A 17630-nucleotide genomic window follows, 5' to 3' on the forward strand; every position below is an offset into this window, starting at 1 on the left:
AGGGTCGGTTCTGGAGAGTAAACAGCTCTGTGGTGATGTTTAACACGGGGAACGGGAAGCTGGCCCGTTTAGTCATCAGGCTGCACGCGGACACACACACACACACGCAGCTCTTCCAGGAAAGAGACTGAACAGACAATGATACAGCAGGTGGACGGTGTGAGTGTGTGAGACGGGTAGACTGCGCCCATGTAAGGCCATTTCTCCTCTTCCTCCCCGATGAAGCACACAGCAGCAATCTGTGTTCAAAGCAAGCGAACACAAGCTGAGGTAGAGAGAGATGACCTCATCACTGGACTTGTACATGTGCATATTCTATCCTCTTCATATTCAACACTGTACAGCTCTTTTCATTTAAAAACAACCATATTGTTACATATATTCTCATTTGTTTTATTGTAGATGTTTATGATTCTTGACTTTCGCAGTACTCGTTTTTTTCTGTTTCTTTTCTCTCGTGTTGATTGTTTCTCTTGTTATTTATGTTTATTGGCACCATTACGCAATAAAATATCAATTCATTGGATGTGAAAACCTACTAAGCAATGAACCCGATTCTGATCATTCATCATTTATCAAAAAAGGACCGAAAGGTCATCATTCCTATTGATTACAACAATCACCAGTAACCACCACCTTCACTGTAGATGCACTGCACGCAGGTTATAAAGTCCATCCATCCATTTAGGATCGTAAAGTACATGAACTCATCGAATGTCTCATTAATTATCTTGTCGGTTTTATTACTGATCGGCCATTAGAAGATTAAGTTTATGTTCCAACTGTAAAATATCCCAATATGTATTTTGGGATCCTTATAAACCCCCCAGTAATCTTTGACCTTTAGCATATGAAGTAGTTTCTTTCTTTAAAATGACAACAAAACATAAATGGAAAGCCTACCAGCCCTCTAGTCTTTGGAGAGGAATTTGGGGACCAGTGGATTTGGTTTGGAGGGTTTAACGGCCAAATATCTTTGCCAGGCTCGCTCTGACAATCTCCTAAAACCTTCCACCCCTGGCTGTGAAGATTAGACTGGGATTTTCTAGTCTGGCTCAAGGACTGCATTGTGGTGATGTTCACTTTTCTGTCCTGTGAGACTCTTTTTTTTTCTTTTGGCAGGATAATAAAAAAACAAAAAAAATGGTTCAGTCTGCAGCTCTGGAGAAGCCTGGAAGCTGCAGGACAGTCGAGAGGAATGTATTGTCTGTACATGAGAAACATTACCCGGCTGTCTCTCTCGCATGGAGCTGGAGGAGTTTAGAGTAATTTGAACTGCATTAGCTCCGCTGGGGCTTCACAGTGGAGTCGGAGGGTTTACAGTAAAGCCCTTCTGTGGTAGTTAACCGTGTATATGGAATACTTCATTTAACCTGCAGCTTCTTCTTCTTCTTCTTCTTCTGCATGAGGTCGAAACCAGAAAGATTCTGCTTAAAGTGATACTGTTGGCTTGAATGGTGGTTGTGTGTTGCTGCTCTGAATCCACTTAATTTCATTGTTACTTGGACCAAATTGGACAGCTGTAGAGACGTGTGTACGCGTGTGTGTGTGTGTGTGTGTGTGTGTGTGTGGTGATGTGTGGCCTGCCCTGACCTTCAGTGTCGAGCTATCCCAGCTGCTAAGTGGCCTCAGCGAATTCTTGAAACTCTTAAATCAGCGAGTGGAAGTGGAGGAACAATTCACAGCTGTGTGGATTGTTCACGGAGAGTCGAGAGTCGAGCCTCGAGCCTCGCCCCCCCCGCCCCCCCCCCCCCCTCCTCCAGCCTGGAGATGTTTTATTTCTTTCGCATGTGTTTGCTTTTTGTCTCCGGCTGACCGACTTTTTTTTCAATCGTCTGGGTGGAGATGATGGTGCTGGTCTAAATGTGTCATCTCATCAGTAAATATTAATGATGTTCCTTTCAGTGTGTGTGTGTGTGTGTGTGTGTGTGTGTGTGTGTGTGTGTGTCTGCAATCTTACGCCATAAAACTCGTATTGTTTGGCATTAATAACAATTTCAATATGTTAAGTCTTCGATTAAAATATTAGCATTTAAACGTTCTTCCCATAATCCTTTAAAATATTGTTTAGACTTCTCAACTTTTTCTTCTTTTTACAGTGAAATTCTCTCAACAGGTTACTGATCGTTTGACACGCTGTCTTAAAGGATTAAAGAGTCTGTTTGTAGCTTACAGCGCCGCAGAAACATCGCAGCCGAGGAGGGATCGTTAAAAAACCTGCTCCACGGTGACAAGACACCTCACGTGACATTATGAGTCTTGAAATGTGTTTTTGTAATGTAAATGACCCTAATAGGATCACACACACCCACTAAGTCTGGTTTGGCCTCTTGTCAACAGTGCTGCAGTGTTTACACACCCCCCCCCCCCCCTTTATTGACCTCTTTAGCTACTAGTTTCAGTTTCTATCCCTTTCCAAATCCTCATCAGCTCCCTCTAAATCTCCCCTCGCCCATCCCCCATCTCCTCTGACTGCTGCTGCTGTCTGCAGTTCTGCTTTCAGCTCTTTCTCCTTTGATTCAGCAACGTGTTCAGAAGCCACTTCACATTGAAATACAGCCATCGATGTGCTGTTAGAACAGTGGTCGTATGATAATCTAGACATTCATAAAGAAGTTCACTAGTCGTCCAAATTCAATCCGGTTTAAAGAAGATGTTATATATAATGTTTCTGGAATAATATGTCTGCTGCATTAATGTGTATGTTTCATTTTACTGCTGTAGATGTTTAAAGTTGTGCTAATTTTAACTCCTTTTGATACTATTGAGTAGTTCAATCTACAGCAATGCTTCATGTTCTATATGTTGTCATGACCTCAGAAAAACAGCTGTTTTCAGCTTTATAATGATGCATTTTCCAGCTGATCCAAAAGACACATAAAAGAAAACTTCATCCGTCAGTTTATCACAAACATTCAACATCAACACATTCGTGTTTTTCACGGGACAGGAAGGGGATGAAAAACTGTAATCTGTCAAATAACTTAAACTGTCAGACAAATGTAGCCCTGTATGAAGTACAATTAACTACCACTGAGATGTAGTGGAGTAGAAGTAGAAAGTAGCACTCAATTTAAGTACAAGGACCTAAAGTTTATGGTACAGTACTCAAGTAAATGTACTTTGTTACATTCCAACACTGCTGGATTCTACATTCATCTGCAAATATAAATATCAGCGGCTTGAGCTGAAGTACGTTTGTTTAGTGACATTGCTGTCATCGTACCCACTCATCAGCTCTCACACAAAAAACAGAACAATCAAACAGAGATAAGAGTAATTCTCTCACACACACACACACACACACACACAGTCCCAGGCAGTGTCAGAGTGACTCAGAGGTCCACAGTGGACAAACACTGACCTCCGTCCCTCCGTCCATTGTTTACAAAGGGATAGCGGGGGATGAACTGTAAGTCTCGACTGATTTAACATCAGAAGGTTCAGTTTGAACGGAACAGAGCAACATGATGGGATACGTTGACAGGGATAGAGACAGAGAGGGAGTAACAAAAAACAAAAAAAAACGTTTCCAAAAAACACAGATAGCAGTCAGCTCTCTGAAAAGGCAGAAACGAAGAAAGTACAGGGAGGGTAGAGTTTAAAAAGAAAAATCCCAAGTGCGGGGGGGCAACAGATGATACTGGGAATGACAGGGGAAAGTAGAAATGATGAGTGATGAAGAGGAGGTGGAGGAAGGAACTAGCTAAACTAAAAGCCGCTCTACTGAGATAGAGACTGCCTGCATACATGACAAATAAGATTTTCTGTTTAGCTTAAACTTGTGGTGCGAGATTAAGATTGATGAATCCTCATCAAACAGGAGATACCGCAGAGGTGAACATCGCCAAATACAGTTACGGCCTAAAGTCCACTTTGTACAGAGGTTAACTGGTTTAAAAAGCCATTACGTTCCAGTCCAGAGGTCAGATAAAGAGGCCCGCTCACAGGCAAAAAGAGACTCAACCACATTGACTTCCAATCTGAATCCAGCCAGAGCGCCGACTGGCAGCAGCGGCTTCAGCTCTGATGGCTTTTTATTCAATAAAACAACAGACTAAGTGGCATTAAGTCTCCCAGAGTCAAAACTGCCACCAGTATTTCAACATAGGACGAGGTTAGCTTCAGGTACTTCTATGTACTAGAAACATGAGGAAATAGTTCAATGAAGGAAGGCACCGGACTGTAAAGCTGCTAAAAGGATATGAAGGGAACTTTTGATATGTCGCATTAAAAAGAAATGCGAATTCGGTGCGTTTCCATCAACTGGTGTGGAGAGTAGAGGACGGCTTGGCCCTCAAACCGTCTACAGGAGGAACAAGGAGAGAATTTAAACCTTTTTGTTAAGGCAACTTGAGCCAGGGTTCACTGGAGCACTAAAAAGCTGAGTCAGCGGCCCGCCATGATTGAATAATGTATGAATATCTAACACTGAATTTTATAACGACACTGATAAGGAAACTGTTCACTGTGGATCAGTCAGTGGCCGATACCCAACCGGCTCTCATATGTGACCCCCACGAACTCTCTGCCGGTGTTTCCCGTCTTTACACTCAACTATAGCATCAAGAATAACCAAACTAAATCTACTAAATCTACTATATCTGCTGTTTACTTCGTGGTATTATACTTTTACTTGAGTAAAAGGTCTGTGTACTTCTTCCACCGCCGGCCATGTGTGGATTAAAGTGTCTACAAGGCTAAAACACGCTTACTGTGATTGTGTTCGCCGATGAGCATACATTAAATACTTGTGTTTTAATGGGCTCTGTCGTACTGCTTTGATCCCATAATGATGGCATTGTTGGTGTGTATGTGAACATAGAGCAGCCAAATTCAGTCCTTAAGAGAGCAGAGGACACAGCGGCCTACATGTGGCATTACAAACACTCTCGTTTGCTTTTTGACCTGAGAACACTGAAAGAGAGGAACAGCCAAGAATTCAACCACCCACCCACACACACACACCCACACACACACACACACACCCACACACACACACACACACAAGCTTTAGTCTTTTCCAGCTTGTTTCAGTGGTTTAATCACCGACAGCCTTGAGTCTCGTCAAAGGCTTACGATCAGAGAGTGTCAAATGCTTCAGAATCCATTAAACAAACAGCTTTCCTTCACCTCGCAAAGTCATCCATCAATTTTCTCTTTTCTCACTGTGGACCGTCGAGGCCGTGGATGGATCAGAAGCTTCTCGTTCGAAGGCTCTACGATACGTTTTGAATGACACTGCTTCTAAAAACACTGAACACTAAAATCTGTGATCTAACCAGTGAAACGGCTGCGGAATCACATCGCTTAATCATCTGCAACACTTTTTAAAATGTAATAAATGCACAAGAGTTTTGGGAGTTTGAACAGGCATTAGATCAGGTAATTATCTAAACGCTTGCTGGTCGGTCGGCACAGTCAGTATCTGCATCGGGTGTTCTTCAAGCTCGCAGCTAAAACTCAGTGTGGGAGAATTCATTCTGCAGTAAAAGTATTTTTTTTTCTGTCTAACTAGCATCATGTTTGACTGCAGTGTGTACTGTGTGTACATGAACATGTATTTGTACTACACTTGGCAGATGCCTCAATTAACTTGAACAGCCTGTTCATCTAAATGAGACTCCGCCGATTTATTTTTCCACTGAGAACTCCAAAGAAAAGTGACATTTGACCAGACTGCGGCAATCAGGATCTTTTGCTATTCAGCTTATTTATACTAAATATTATCAACAAAGAAAATATGGTATATTATTACAGATGAAGCCACACAGCGAGCACCTTTATCCCATTACTTCAGTAAAGTCTTGCATGCAGGACTTGTGTATTTGGGTGATAAACTATGTAATAAAAGTCTGTAGCTGTGTCCCATTTCCACATTACATGCAGCACTGTATACACACAAGAAATCAATGCACCTTTGTGCACCGACAGTATATTACAATAAACGTATATTTGCCACTATTCCAGTACAAGACACATATTCTTTAAGCTGTTTTGTAACTGCAGCACAGCTCCATCACAAGAGCTGAGCTGTGTTCCAAGATGGCGTCACATTCATTCCAATCAAAGTTGCCCGCTGGACGCTGAAAGCCTGTTTAAGGCTTCCTACATGTATTTGGGTCCACACAGCATGCTCATTAGAGTCCTCCGGAGGACGACATCCTGCTGTCCCCACGCGCACAGGAATGACGTGAAAACATTTCAAATGTCTTTGGATCAAATTTAATTGGACATCAAATTAAGATTGTCGAGTTCTTGTGACACTTAAATCATTTGACAGTCGTCTTTGTAGTTTCTGCCTCCCGTGGACTCGAAACACATTTCATTACAGTGAGGAAAAGTGCGTTTCAAGCCCCATATTGGCTCCTTGTCGCGTACAGAGGAATCAGAAAGAACTCATGAACTCATCAGCTCGTTGTCCTTGGGAGGCTTAAACCACGGCACCACTGACTGAAGCTTCTGTCTCAGATTAGGATCTCCTCACAATGTTGGATGCTGCTTGTTATACTTGATTGAAATAGTTCAAACACTCCACACACAGACAGCATTGTCTGGCAGTTAAACCGCAAAATTGGAGGTTTAATTTGAGCCTTTACTTAGTCTCAGTAACATTCACGTTATTATTACGTAGAGGAGTCTTGTTTAAAGAGGTGCTAAATGTGGTCTGTAGAATACCTGCTGTATGTTCTTTAAAGAGTATCAACATGTCCACTAAATAAAATAGATAAATCACGTCATTATTTCTGAATGCGTTCTCTTTCTGCATAAAGCGATGAATCCTGTGACTCTGGTTGTAAATGTAAAATGTGTGAAAGCAAAGCTAAAAATAACAGCTGACTGACTTCTCTTTTCTGGCCAATTTGATCTCCCTCTTCTTCTTCTCCTCTTCTCCCTCCTGCTTTGAAACTGAGAGTGCAGAGTGCAAATGATTCACACTAACACAGAGATGGAAAAAAAAAGAAAGATTTAGAAAAAGCTTTGAGGCTGCAAACTGCAACGCTCCCCTTTTTGAACTCAGAACCTTTGACAGCCTGACACTCGGCCTGACTACATGTACACTTTAAGTGGACTGTTCATTTAACAAAAGCTGGCTTTTGGCTCAACCGGGTGTTGTACATTTTTCCTGACATTCACCTCCTGTGTTAAATGCATTAAAAAAAGGGTTGTACCTTCACTCCCTCAGCCCCGGAGTTTGTGACATCTTCCTTTGTTTTCCACCAAAAGAAAAACCTTATTGAGCAATCTGTTTGTTATCACCGACACTCATCTTTATATGAAACATCTCTCCTCCTGATGGAGTCACAGTTAGCGCGGAAATAACCAATTGGTCCAGTCCAGTGACCAAAAACGAACATTTTAATGACAGATTATTAATTTATCAAGCTAAAGATCATCACATTTACAGATTCCAGATTATCCATCAAGAGGATATGCTACATTTCTTTGTTTCGTATCTCTGAAAACGGAATCTCTTTTGGGTTTGGACTGTTGTTCGAGTAAAACAAACAATTCAAAGACACCATTTTGAGTTCTGGGAAAAAAAATGTTTTTTTAGATTTTCTAGATGAATGATTTAAAAGAAAGAGCAATAGATTCATTGCTAATGAAACTAATCATCATTTGTAGCACAAGATGCACAGTTTTATGGAGTGAATATCAGACAGCTGGTGGAGTAACATTATAGCAATGAACCAGCTAAGATAAGGAAGAAGACTGCTAGTCAGCAAACACGGACATACAAAATGTTTTCAAATATGTAGTTTTGCAAATGTTTAAAGCGGAAGAAATGCATGTTTGTAAGGCCTCATAAATACACACAGACCATATCAATGTAATGCAAAGAGAAGGGAGGAGAATATCATAAGAGAGTTTGTAGTCAGTGAGGAGAGCAGATCAGCAGGGAGGTACTGATACTCACCGTAAGTTTCACCAAAACTATTTAATGAATATTATCTTTATCTCAGTTGAGAAACAGCCCTTTGAAAACATCCAAATGCATTCCCCTAAATCAGAGCAGAGTATAATCTGAGTGGAGACCCTCCTACTCCCAGATGTAAAAGTGATACGAGAGATTCAGTTTAAAAAAAAAGTTAACAAGCTCTGGATTAAAAACAAATGTATCTTCAGTCCAGTTTTCTGCACCACCCAGCAGCTGCATCTGTACGGAGCTCCATATTGTACAATAAAGACCGATTATGCGTTGCATCAGGAGGGAGTTACCACCAAATCCACCTGGGGTGAGTCATCCTGACACTGAATTCATCATCTCAGCTAAGTGTTTGTCTCTGTACTGGAAACAGCAGCAGGAGGACCCTTTGATAAATCTGCAGATCCAGGAGGAGGCCGAGCACCCGGACCAGATTGGATTAGCCACAGGCATGTTTGTGTCAGGTGGTAAGTGGTAAGAGCATGTTTAGTGAGCAAATAAGGATTTATTTAGCCGATATTACAGTGAAAAGAACCAATCTTAAATATGTTATCTTTTCAATTTATCCCAAAATCAATGCCAATTTACAGCTCGGAGTGGCCGCTGTTTTCAGTGTGGCAAGCTGAGAATACTAGGAAGGCAGAGTCCGTTCAGTGACCTTTCCCTCCATATGACAAAGTGTCTTCTGGGGAAAATTTCAGAATGAACCTTTAAAAAGTATCCCTGTGAGGCCTGAAGCGTGTCTGGTTTTGATTTGCTGGCTTCATCGTCTGGACTGCAGCGTAACGTCACCCTCCTCATTCCTCATCCTGACGCTGACCTCGGCCCGACACGCCCGCCGTCCGACCCAAAATCTCCCATTTCTCTAGGACATTTACTGGAGGTTACGACCTCATTATGGAGCTGTGGCGAGTCGCCAGCAAGAAGAGAAGATGGAGGTGATGGAGAGAGTTAAGATGGAGAGAAGTAAGCCGCACAAGAGGACAGGAGGAAGAGAGAGGCTGTATCTGGTGTGCTAATGGCTAACAGGCTAGCAAACTGGGAACATGCTAGCATGGGAACTTGTTATGTCAGTTAGCAAACTCTGCATTAAAAAACTACAGCTGTATTTGAACCACCGTCTCCCTGAATATAGATGTTAACTGCTAGAAGAGGGAGGCAAAGAAGACGAGGTAAATAGAGAAAAATAGATTTGAAAAGACTGGTCAATGATTAAAAGTGGTAGAAAATAAGATAGGAAGAGGAGGCAGAGAAAGGGGAGGGAAGAAGAGCGACCGATCAATACAACGAGGAATATCCTCGATGCCTTATCTGTCAAAAATGTAGCATGGATTTGTTTCCCTAATGTCCCTTTCATGAGGTCAAACAACTGGGTCATCATTTCAGTTATGTAATTTTCATGTCGAAATAGTTCAAAAAAAGGGTTTATTACAGCATTAAACAAAAATCTGAATCTTTCTAGAACAAAATAAAGAACCAAAACTGGCCATGGAGCAGCCATTTTCTGACTGAACCTATGTTTGCTCATGCAAATGCAGGAGCTATAAATGTAAAATGGACAGGAGATTAATTGTCCAGGGAGACGACGTCCAACTGTGTTTGACAAAGCAGCCATGACGAAGGTAAGAGCCTGCTTTGCATGTTGTACGACTGACCCTGTTCTATATTAATCTGAAGAGAGTGCAGGCGGTGCAGAGAGAGCAGGAAACATACTTCATATGGCTTTAATACCTGCTAAGAGCAGAAAGAAAAAGAGAAGTTAAATAGGTTGCAAGCTTCTGGCTGATGTCCTCAACACCTACAAGAAGTCAAAAGGTTAAATTTGGAGCCGTCTGAACATACTTCCTGTCTGCCTCCTGACAGACTTGAGAAGAATCGGTCGTAAGAAATATGAAGCCGATTGGAAAACGTTGAGGATCCATTAATAATATGGTTCGTCTCTCACTGGCTCCAACAAGTCTAACAGCCAGACGAAACAATCGAAACAGACGAAAAATATCATGTGACTGGAGTTGGGTCACATGTTTCCTCATCATTTGATACTAGCGCTGTTACGAATTGGAGATTAATCAATTAGTCAATCAATGGTAAATTTATTAAAAATATCCCAAAGTCCCAGTTCTCAAAAGTAAGAATTTGATGCTTTTCTTTGTCATTGATAAAAAGGTACAATAATATCATATTTGTACGCTTTTGTACTGTTGGTCGAATAAAATACGCTATCTGGGCCAATGACATCCAATTTTCATCCATCCATTATCTTCCACTTATCCGCCGGCGGGGCAGCAGGCTATTCCAGACGTCCCTTCCTGGGGGACTAAGTGTTTTTCCGAGGCAAGATGAGATGTATGATCTCTCGAGCGTGTTCTAGGTCTACCCCCGGGCCCCTTACCAGTTGGGAATGCCCAGAAAACCTCTAGGGGGAGGCGCCCAGAAGGCATCCCGATCAGATAGCCCAAACCACCTCAGCTGGCCCCTTTAGACGCAAGGGACCGTAGGTGAGCGAGGGAACCTATGGACTTGTAAATCGAGAGCTTTGCCTTCTGGCTCAGTTTTCTCTTCACAATGCGGTCCGGTACAACGCCCGCATCCCGCCCAACGCCTGTCCATCTCCCGCTCCATTTTACCCTCACTCGTGAACAAGACCCCAAGGTACTTGAACTCCCTCCAATCTGGAGGGCGCAATCCACCGTTTTCCATGAGAGAACCACGGCCTCAGACTTGGAGGTACTGACTCTCATCCCGACCGCTTCAAATCGCCCCAGTGCGTGCTAAGGTTCACGTTCTGATTTTCCATGTAGTCTGACATTAATCAAAGAACATCTGCAAATTAAATCACGTCCTCCAGCAAATGTACTATTGCACTTATTGAGAACGCCAAAAGATACGCTTCCTTTTGTTCCAGCTTCAGTACTCCTCGGCACTTAAATTATCCCCAAAGGTTTTCAGTTGAGATCTGGTGACCATGAAGACCATAGCTTGATGATAAATGAGTCACATTATCTTTTATCATCAAACCATTCAGTCAGCCCTTGTTTGGAAGATTTCTACACTCATTTATTCAGGTTTGTCCTTTCCTTTGTTACCTGTCTAAGTAAATCCACCACCAAAGGACACCACGAGCCCAGAGTGCCAAGTGCGTGGCCTGTAGCTGTTTTTTTCCAGCACTGTTTTGTTGTTCATTTGACCTCCTTGGTGCTGCATTGAATGACCAACCTTGAACCCAGCCGTCAGTGTGAATAGAAAGCCTTTCAGCGGTAAATAAAAAACATGTATAAATGAATAGCCAAGTAGAAAAATGTGAGTAACGAGAGAAAATTCATAAAAAGAACAACTGCGTCAGACCTGACGGTTCTCTGTCTGAGAGCTGCAATTAATGAAACATGACTCAGAGTCCGCCGACCCTCCTGCTCGGCTCCTCTTACCACCAGTTTCCTCTTTTGTCAAGCTGCCAGAGGTGACTCGTCAGGTAATGGCCTCCCCAAACAGCTGGAGGGGGTCAAAGGGTCATATGGCAGCAGCCTCGGGCCGATCAGCATTCCTGAACGTCTGCAGACTGTTTGATATTGGATAACCCTGAATCACTCACTGCCCTTTTTTCACAACGTCACCTTTGCTACAGTCTGACATTTGTGGTTAGAGAGCCGACGGTCTTTTCTTCGTCCTTCAGGCGCTGGATGAAATAATGAGAACACGCTGTAAACGTCGATCCCATCTTGTTACAGCTCTTAGATCGCCAAGCTGATATTCTCCCTTTGAATACAGCAGCATTTCAAAGCAGGTTAGCAATAACACGCCTTCATACATTGAATATGAATATGGACATCGCCGTCCGTTAACATAAATCAATTTGCTAAAAACCTAAAATAAAAGTTGTAGGACTGCTGAGTTAAGTCCTTTTCACCTGACTTGAAGTCCCTATGCAACCAAATGTTGATGTCCAAATGCTTCCTGCTGCCACAGGACATTGTTCACCACATGACATGAGGTCAAAAAGGGTAAACAAGCTCCTCTTGCAGAGAGCATATAGCTTGAGTGCCGGATATGCTCTTAAAAACGTAGACAATGCAAATGTGATGATTACTTCTCTAGGAACTAGGAATGTTTGTACAAAATGTCATGATAATCCATCCCATAACTGTTGAGGTATGTCAGTCTGGACCAACACTGCCATCCGTAGAGTCCGGCTGCTGCACTGCTAGTGGTTTAGATCAAATGATGTAGAAGAACAACTCACGGCAGGGTTTTGTGCACTCTTGCGAGATTTAAATACGTGAAAAGTAACGAGTATTTTCTCATTTAATTAAGAACTTTAGAGCAAAACAATCACATTTTGTAACAAATTTGTGTTAGTATGCTTGTTATCATCAAGACGATGTAATCGTGTACCACGACATATGATTTCATCACGATATGATTTGATTGAAAAGCGATACATTCTCATACGGGATTCTCTCCCAGCCCCGAGAACTAGCATCGTTTTAATAAAGTCCTTCTCTGCATCGCTCTCCTCTGAGAGCTGAGACACGAGCTGCAGGATGGCAGGCTGTGAGATAAGGCCCGTTCACAGGGACACACATTATGTGAGGATGTAGTTAATGAATAAACCTCTACAGCTTTGTGTTCCAGGAATAAAAAGAGAAAAACACACCTTCCTGATTGATTCCACTGCTGACACAAAAAGAGCCGGAGACACGAATCAAACCTTTACAAGATAAAGACGACGTAGCAGGTAATGAAGATGAAGAGGACGCCGAAGATGAAGAAAAAAAAAAAAAAAAAAAAACCTAAAGGAATGTACACCGGACACTAAAAGACCACTCAATTTGTGGGGAATTTAATTTAAATCCAGTTCAGGCCAATAACTTAAATTCTTTTCATCATAGTCTGCCGATTAAAATAGCGCAAATAAATGTAATTTCAATTTACCAAAGTGCTTGTTTTGTCCAACCAATGGTCCAAACCCCAGAAAGATTGGGTTTACGATAATCGGAGAAAAATAATCAGCAAAATCCAAACATTTTGAAGCTAGAGCTATTTCAGTAACTACAGCATTAAACTGTTTTTGTTGCTGCCTAATATACATCATTATTCTGTATAAGCTATGCAGGAAGGTAATTCTCAATGCAACCTTAAAAAGCTCCGATTGGTTGATTGTTTTTTTCGTTAATGTGCACACAAACACCAGACCCATTTAACGCGCTGAACAAATCAGAGACCCTGAAGCCAGACTACTACTGCCCTTACTTAGCTTTAAAGAGGATCTTCGATGGATAGATGGGTGTATCATTATTAGGACAGAGGGGGGTGGAGGGTGTCCCGTGTTGTTTGGGGTCATTGGCGTTTGGAAGTCTCTGCCTTTGTTCAAATCTCATCAAGTGTGAAAAACGGGGGCGGGCCTGCGGCCCTCCGCATCGTCTCTCTGCTGCACCAGATCATCCCACAGAGCAAGCAAACAGTTGAGAGGACAAACATTAACCTGTGGGTTGATTGTCGGCAGCTGTCAGTCACATTAACAGGACGGGGTGACACGCAAACATTGTGATGCCAGAGCTTAAAGGAAGGGGAGTCTGAGTGAAGGGGGGGGGGAGCATAATTTCCTGTCTGGATCAACAACTTAACAAGCAGTTAACAATGACGTCTTTCCATCTTTTTTTAGAGCTGAGTGCCAGACTGTTGTGACACAATCTCAGGCAATCTCAGGAAGAGATAGAAAGTAGACTTTGTCAGTCGATGTATGACTAACATCTCACATGATTGACTGTAGTCAATAAACAACCCCAAAATGAAGCCATGAGAGTGATACAGAAGTGTTTCCAGAGGGCCAGGTATCCAACCGCAATACTTTTTGAGTACCGAGCGAAAAGTGGTAAAGTTTACTTATTCTTTGATCAGACTTTGCCTCATTTAAAATCATATATTTGGTCAATTGCAACAGCAATTGTCCTATTTTGTTACATCCAATGTTGGCATCACAAAAAATAGGGGTTTTGTATTGTTAACAGTATTTTATATACTGGCGCTGGTATCCAAAGCTTTCATTATCCAGCATGATGAACCTCCCATTCTGCCTTGATTTGTTATAATGACCCTAAATGTGGTGTTGCAGCTTTCAAATGTATTTGTTCAATTCCCCGAATACACAATGTTATTTCACTCCTGATCTCCAACTATAGGGGAGTGCATCCCAAATATTTGATACATTTGAATCCCCAAAGCATTGGATATTGTATTAATTGTAGATTTACAGGGTTGCAACAGAAGTTTGTTCTTGGTCCAAACCAAGAACAAAATGTGGAACCAAAACCTCCCCCAAAACCACGGAGGCTACAAACTGAAAGCAGAACCACTGCGTGCGTTTTCAAGTCAATCTGACCTCATTTAGACTAATGGCCGGCAACAGATGGCACAGGTTCACATTTCTCCCAACAACTCAAAAACAGGATCTGTAATCTGAGCTGAAACGCTGCCCGACCTGCAGTGATTTGGAACTTAGTGGCGACTATTGTGTGCGGGCTGTGAATTCAATGACACCATACTGCATCCTTTTAAAATAAAGAGATGAAAACAAGTCACAATGTGAAAGGGGAACCTAAAAGATGAACAGCTGAATCTGCAGCTCAAGTCAACTCAGCCATACCTACAAAAAAATGGGTCCACTTATTTTCATAAACCTAACTAAGTACTTTAATTACCGTAGGCCGTATGCATGTAACGAGCGGAAATCAATACAGGAAAGAGATATTTCCCTCAGGAGTTGGTGGAGACCAAAAACAGAGCTAACAGAGAGATAGTGTTGGACTTACATTCACGGACAAGTCATGGACTTACTTTTTTTCTTTTAGCATCACTTTAATTCAAATGTTTTAATTTTGCTTTTAAACCATGTTTTAATTGTGTTCTTTGAGTGTGTATGTAAATTCGTGGCCCTTATATGGTCACATTGTGTTTTTTATGTCTCTAATTCTAAAAGTGCATCTTGTGTTTTTCTACCAATGCATGCATAAAAGAGAATTTATCAAAAACAACTTTCCACTGAAAATAGTTTGATTTCCATATTTGTAGACTTGGGACAAAATTTTCTTTTGCGGGTTTATTATCCGACCTTGTCTGGAATTCAAAGAAAATTCCCACTTGTGCATTTCCACACTTCTAGTACTTGTAGGTCTTTTCAAAAACCTTGCTTCATGATAACTTTAAAGCTGAATACAATGCGGTTTGAGCGCAGTGATTTCACTTCCACGTCCTATATTTCAGCATGCTTTTTGCTTGCCACCTCTTGCACTATTTCCAAGTGAGGAAAAGGCCACAAAGAGTGATGATGGAAGCCCCCCCCTCCCTCCCAAACTCCCTCCCTCCCTCTCCTCTCCCCTCCCCCCCCCCCCCCCCTCCCGGCCTCGCCCCTCGATTGGGGATGCACGGGCTCATCAGTATCTCTGGACCAGGCCCGTTTACCCATGCTGAAGCCTCACACACACACACACACACACACACACACACACACACACACACACACACACGCGTGCGCTGCTGCATCGCGTTGCATAAAAGCCTGAAATTGCTTCCAGCTGGCTGCGAGTAAACCTGGTCCCGACTAAGAGGAGAAACTGAGGGGAAACAAAGCGGTCCGCTTGCACAATTATTTGTCCAGTGCGCACACGGTGTTGCACAGCAGCAGCGCACATTGCCCCGACTCTGCAGTGCAGTTCAGTCCAGACACGAAAAACCTGCTGCTCTCCTGATCTATACGAACCCCCCCAAAAAAATACAAAACTCTCACTTTCACCGCTTTAAGAGCTTCCTCCAGCTCGCAGCCGCTTAATGCGCGTAATTACGCAAAGCTAACGATACAAACTGACTTGACAGCGCGTGGAGCAGTAGGGGAATCTGCCCGGCCTGTATAGTTTACACCACTACGGGTATGATGATGATGATGATGCTGCACTGTGTGCCCTGCGCATCCTCAGCGTGCACCAAACCCGGATAAGAAAACCCCGAGGGACGCCGAGAGAGCAGCAACGCATTGAAACAGGAAAGAAGAGATGGAGAGAGAGAGAGGAGACGGCCGTGCCGGGGCGCAGGACTCACCAGTCGGTGTCCGAGGTCTCGTCGATGACGTCCTGGTAGGCGGTCAGCAGCTCCAGTCTGTTCTTGCCGAGATTCACAGCCATGTTTCTGTCCCTGCAAGCATCCAGACCGCTGCTGATGGAGAGAGACACGGAGTGAGACTAGAGAGGAGGAGGAGGAGGCGCTCTGACTGGTGGAGACAAAGAGACCATAACGGTGTCCGAGGGGTCCTAGCGCCGGAACTCATACCCTGATGGGTCCTAGTGCCGACAGGTTCACTTCTATAGCTGTACAAAGACATCAGCTGTTGTCAGATGCAAAATAAAAACAAAACGACGTCTGTATAATGTCAAAAAAGGAGAAGAATGTGAGGTCTGAACTATAAATCCAAAACGTCTTCAGTTTACAATCACAACAGACAGGGAAAGCCCCAAATCTTCACATCTGAGGAGATTGTGTTGTTGTTTTTTTGCATGAAAAATTACTCAATCAATAAATTATAAAAGATAGTTGCCAATTAATCTTCTAATTATTGCAAGCTGACGTTCTGAGCTACTGTAAGGTTAGCTTATAACTGTTGCTGAGCTGATGTTTTTAAGCCAATGCTTAGCTAATATTTTATCTAATTTAAATCACAGACCTTATTTCTGAAAAATATTTAGCATGTGCAGATACATAATATGACAAATGTAGTATGCCAGAAATATCAGAAATATGCAAGCCAGCAGGCTTCTCTGGCTATCTGACCCACAATCCTCTGCCCAGTGGATGTATGAGCAAGAGGTTCAGAGTTCAATGTGCAATATTATGACAAAGTGGGACGTCTGAACTGAACGCATACTGCATGCAACAGGACTTTATAAGGGCAGCTGCAGTAAAGAAGTAGAGAAAAGGCATGCAATTTGATTGACTTTGAGACAAGGGAACGGGAAGTTTAAAAATGCTCAAAAATGTTGGGGTTTCAGTCCTGCAGCACTCTATGGACTGGTTGAGATCATTAAGGTGCAAAACCATCCAATATGGACGTAATCCTTTGAGATACTGGGTCACACTGCTGATTGATAAAAATGTAAGTAAAACAGTTCAGTGATTTACTGAAATAATAAAGATATGTGAGCTTACTGGCATGGTTCACAAGTCTGAAGTAATTGGGGAATGAGAAACAGGTGAGCAGGTGGACGTTTAAGTCAGGTGACCGAGACTGGTGGGGGAGTCTGAGGGCATCTGGTGGATGGATGAAGAGTTCCTTGGGCCTGGGGGAAGTGGGCTGAACGGACGGACAGAGAAACAGAGGAAATCCTCTCACATGAACACAATGCCTGAACGAAGGAGGTGAAACAAAACAGCAATCTATAGTCTCATCATCACACTGAGTTTAGTCCAACAGCTCAAGATGAGTGTTTTAATATCCTTTATATAATGGGGTATTAGCAGCGTAGTACTGTGTGATTGGTAGTGTAGTACTGCATCATGTAAAAAGTAACTAGTAACTAAAAAAATAAAGTAACCAAATGTGCAGGAGTCAACGGTACATTATTTCACTCTGAGATGTAGCGGAGTGAAAGTACAAGTATGTAAAATAATTGTACTTCAATACAGAACTTGAGTAAAAAGTATTTATATTTCGTGCAGT

At 42.5% G+C, this 17630-nt stretch overlaps 1 protein-coding gene across 3 annotated transcripts in view; it reads right to left on the reverse strand.

Annotated features, from left to right (window-relative positions):
- Positions 1–16144, reverse strand: part of dbn1 (drebrin 1) — a 79242-nt gene extending 63098 nt beyond the window's left edge. For all 3 annotated transcript variants that reach the window (XM_076101762.1, XM_076101761.1, XM_076101760.1), the window contains exon 1: positions 16019–16144. In XM_076101762.1, the coding sequence (XP_075957877.1) occupies positions 16019–16101 (83 nt within the window). In that variant the 5' untranslated portion in view covers positions 16102–16144. The remainder of the gene's footprint in view (positions 1–16018) is intronic.
- Positions 16145–17630: the final 1486 nt, after the last annotated feature.

Source organism: Anarhichas minor, unplaced genomic scaffold, assembly GCF_050575085.1.
Source record: "Anarhichas minor isolate MPS153535 unplaced genomic scaffold, ASM5057508v1 ptg000027l, whole genome shotgun sequence".
Lineage (NCBI taxonomy): Eukaryota > Metazoa > Chordata > Actinopteri > Perciformes > Anarhichadidae > Anarhichas > Anarhichas minor.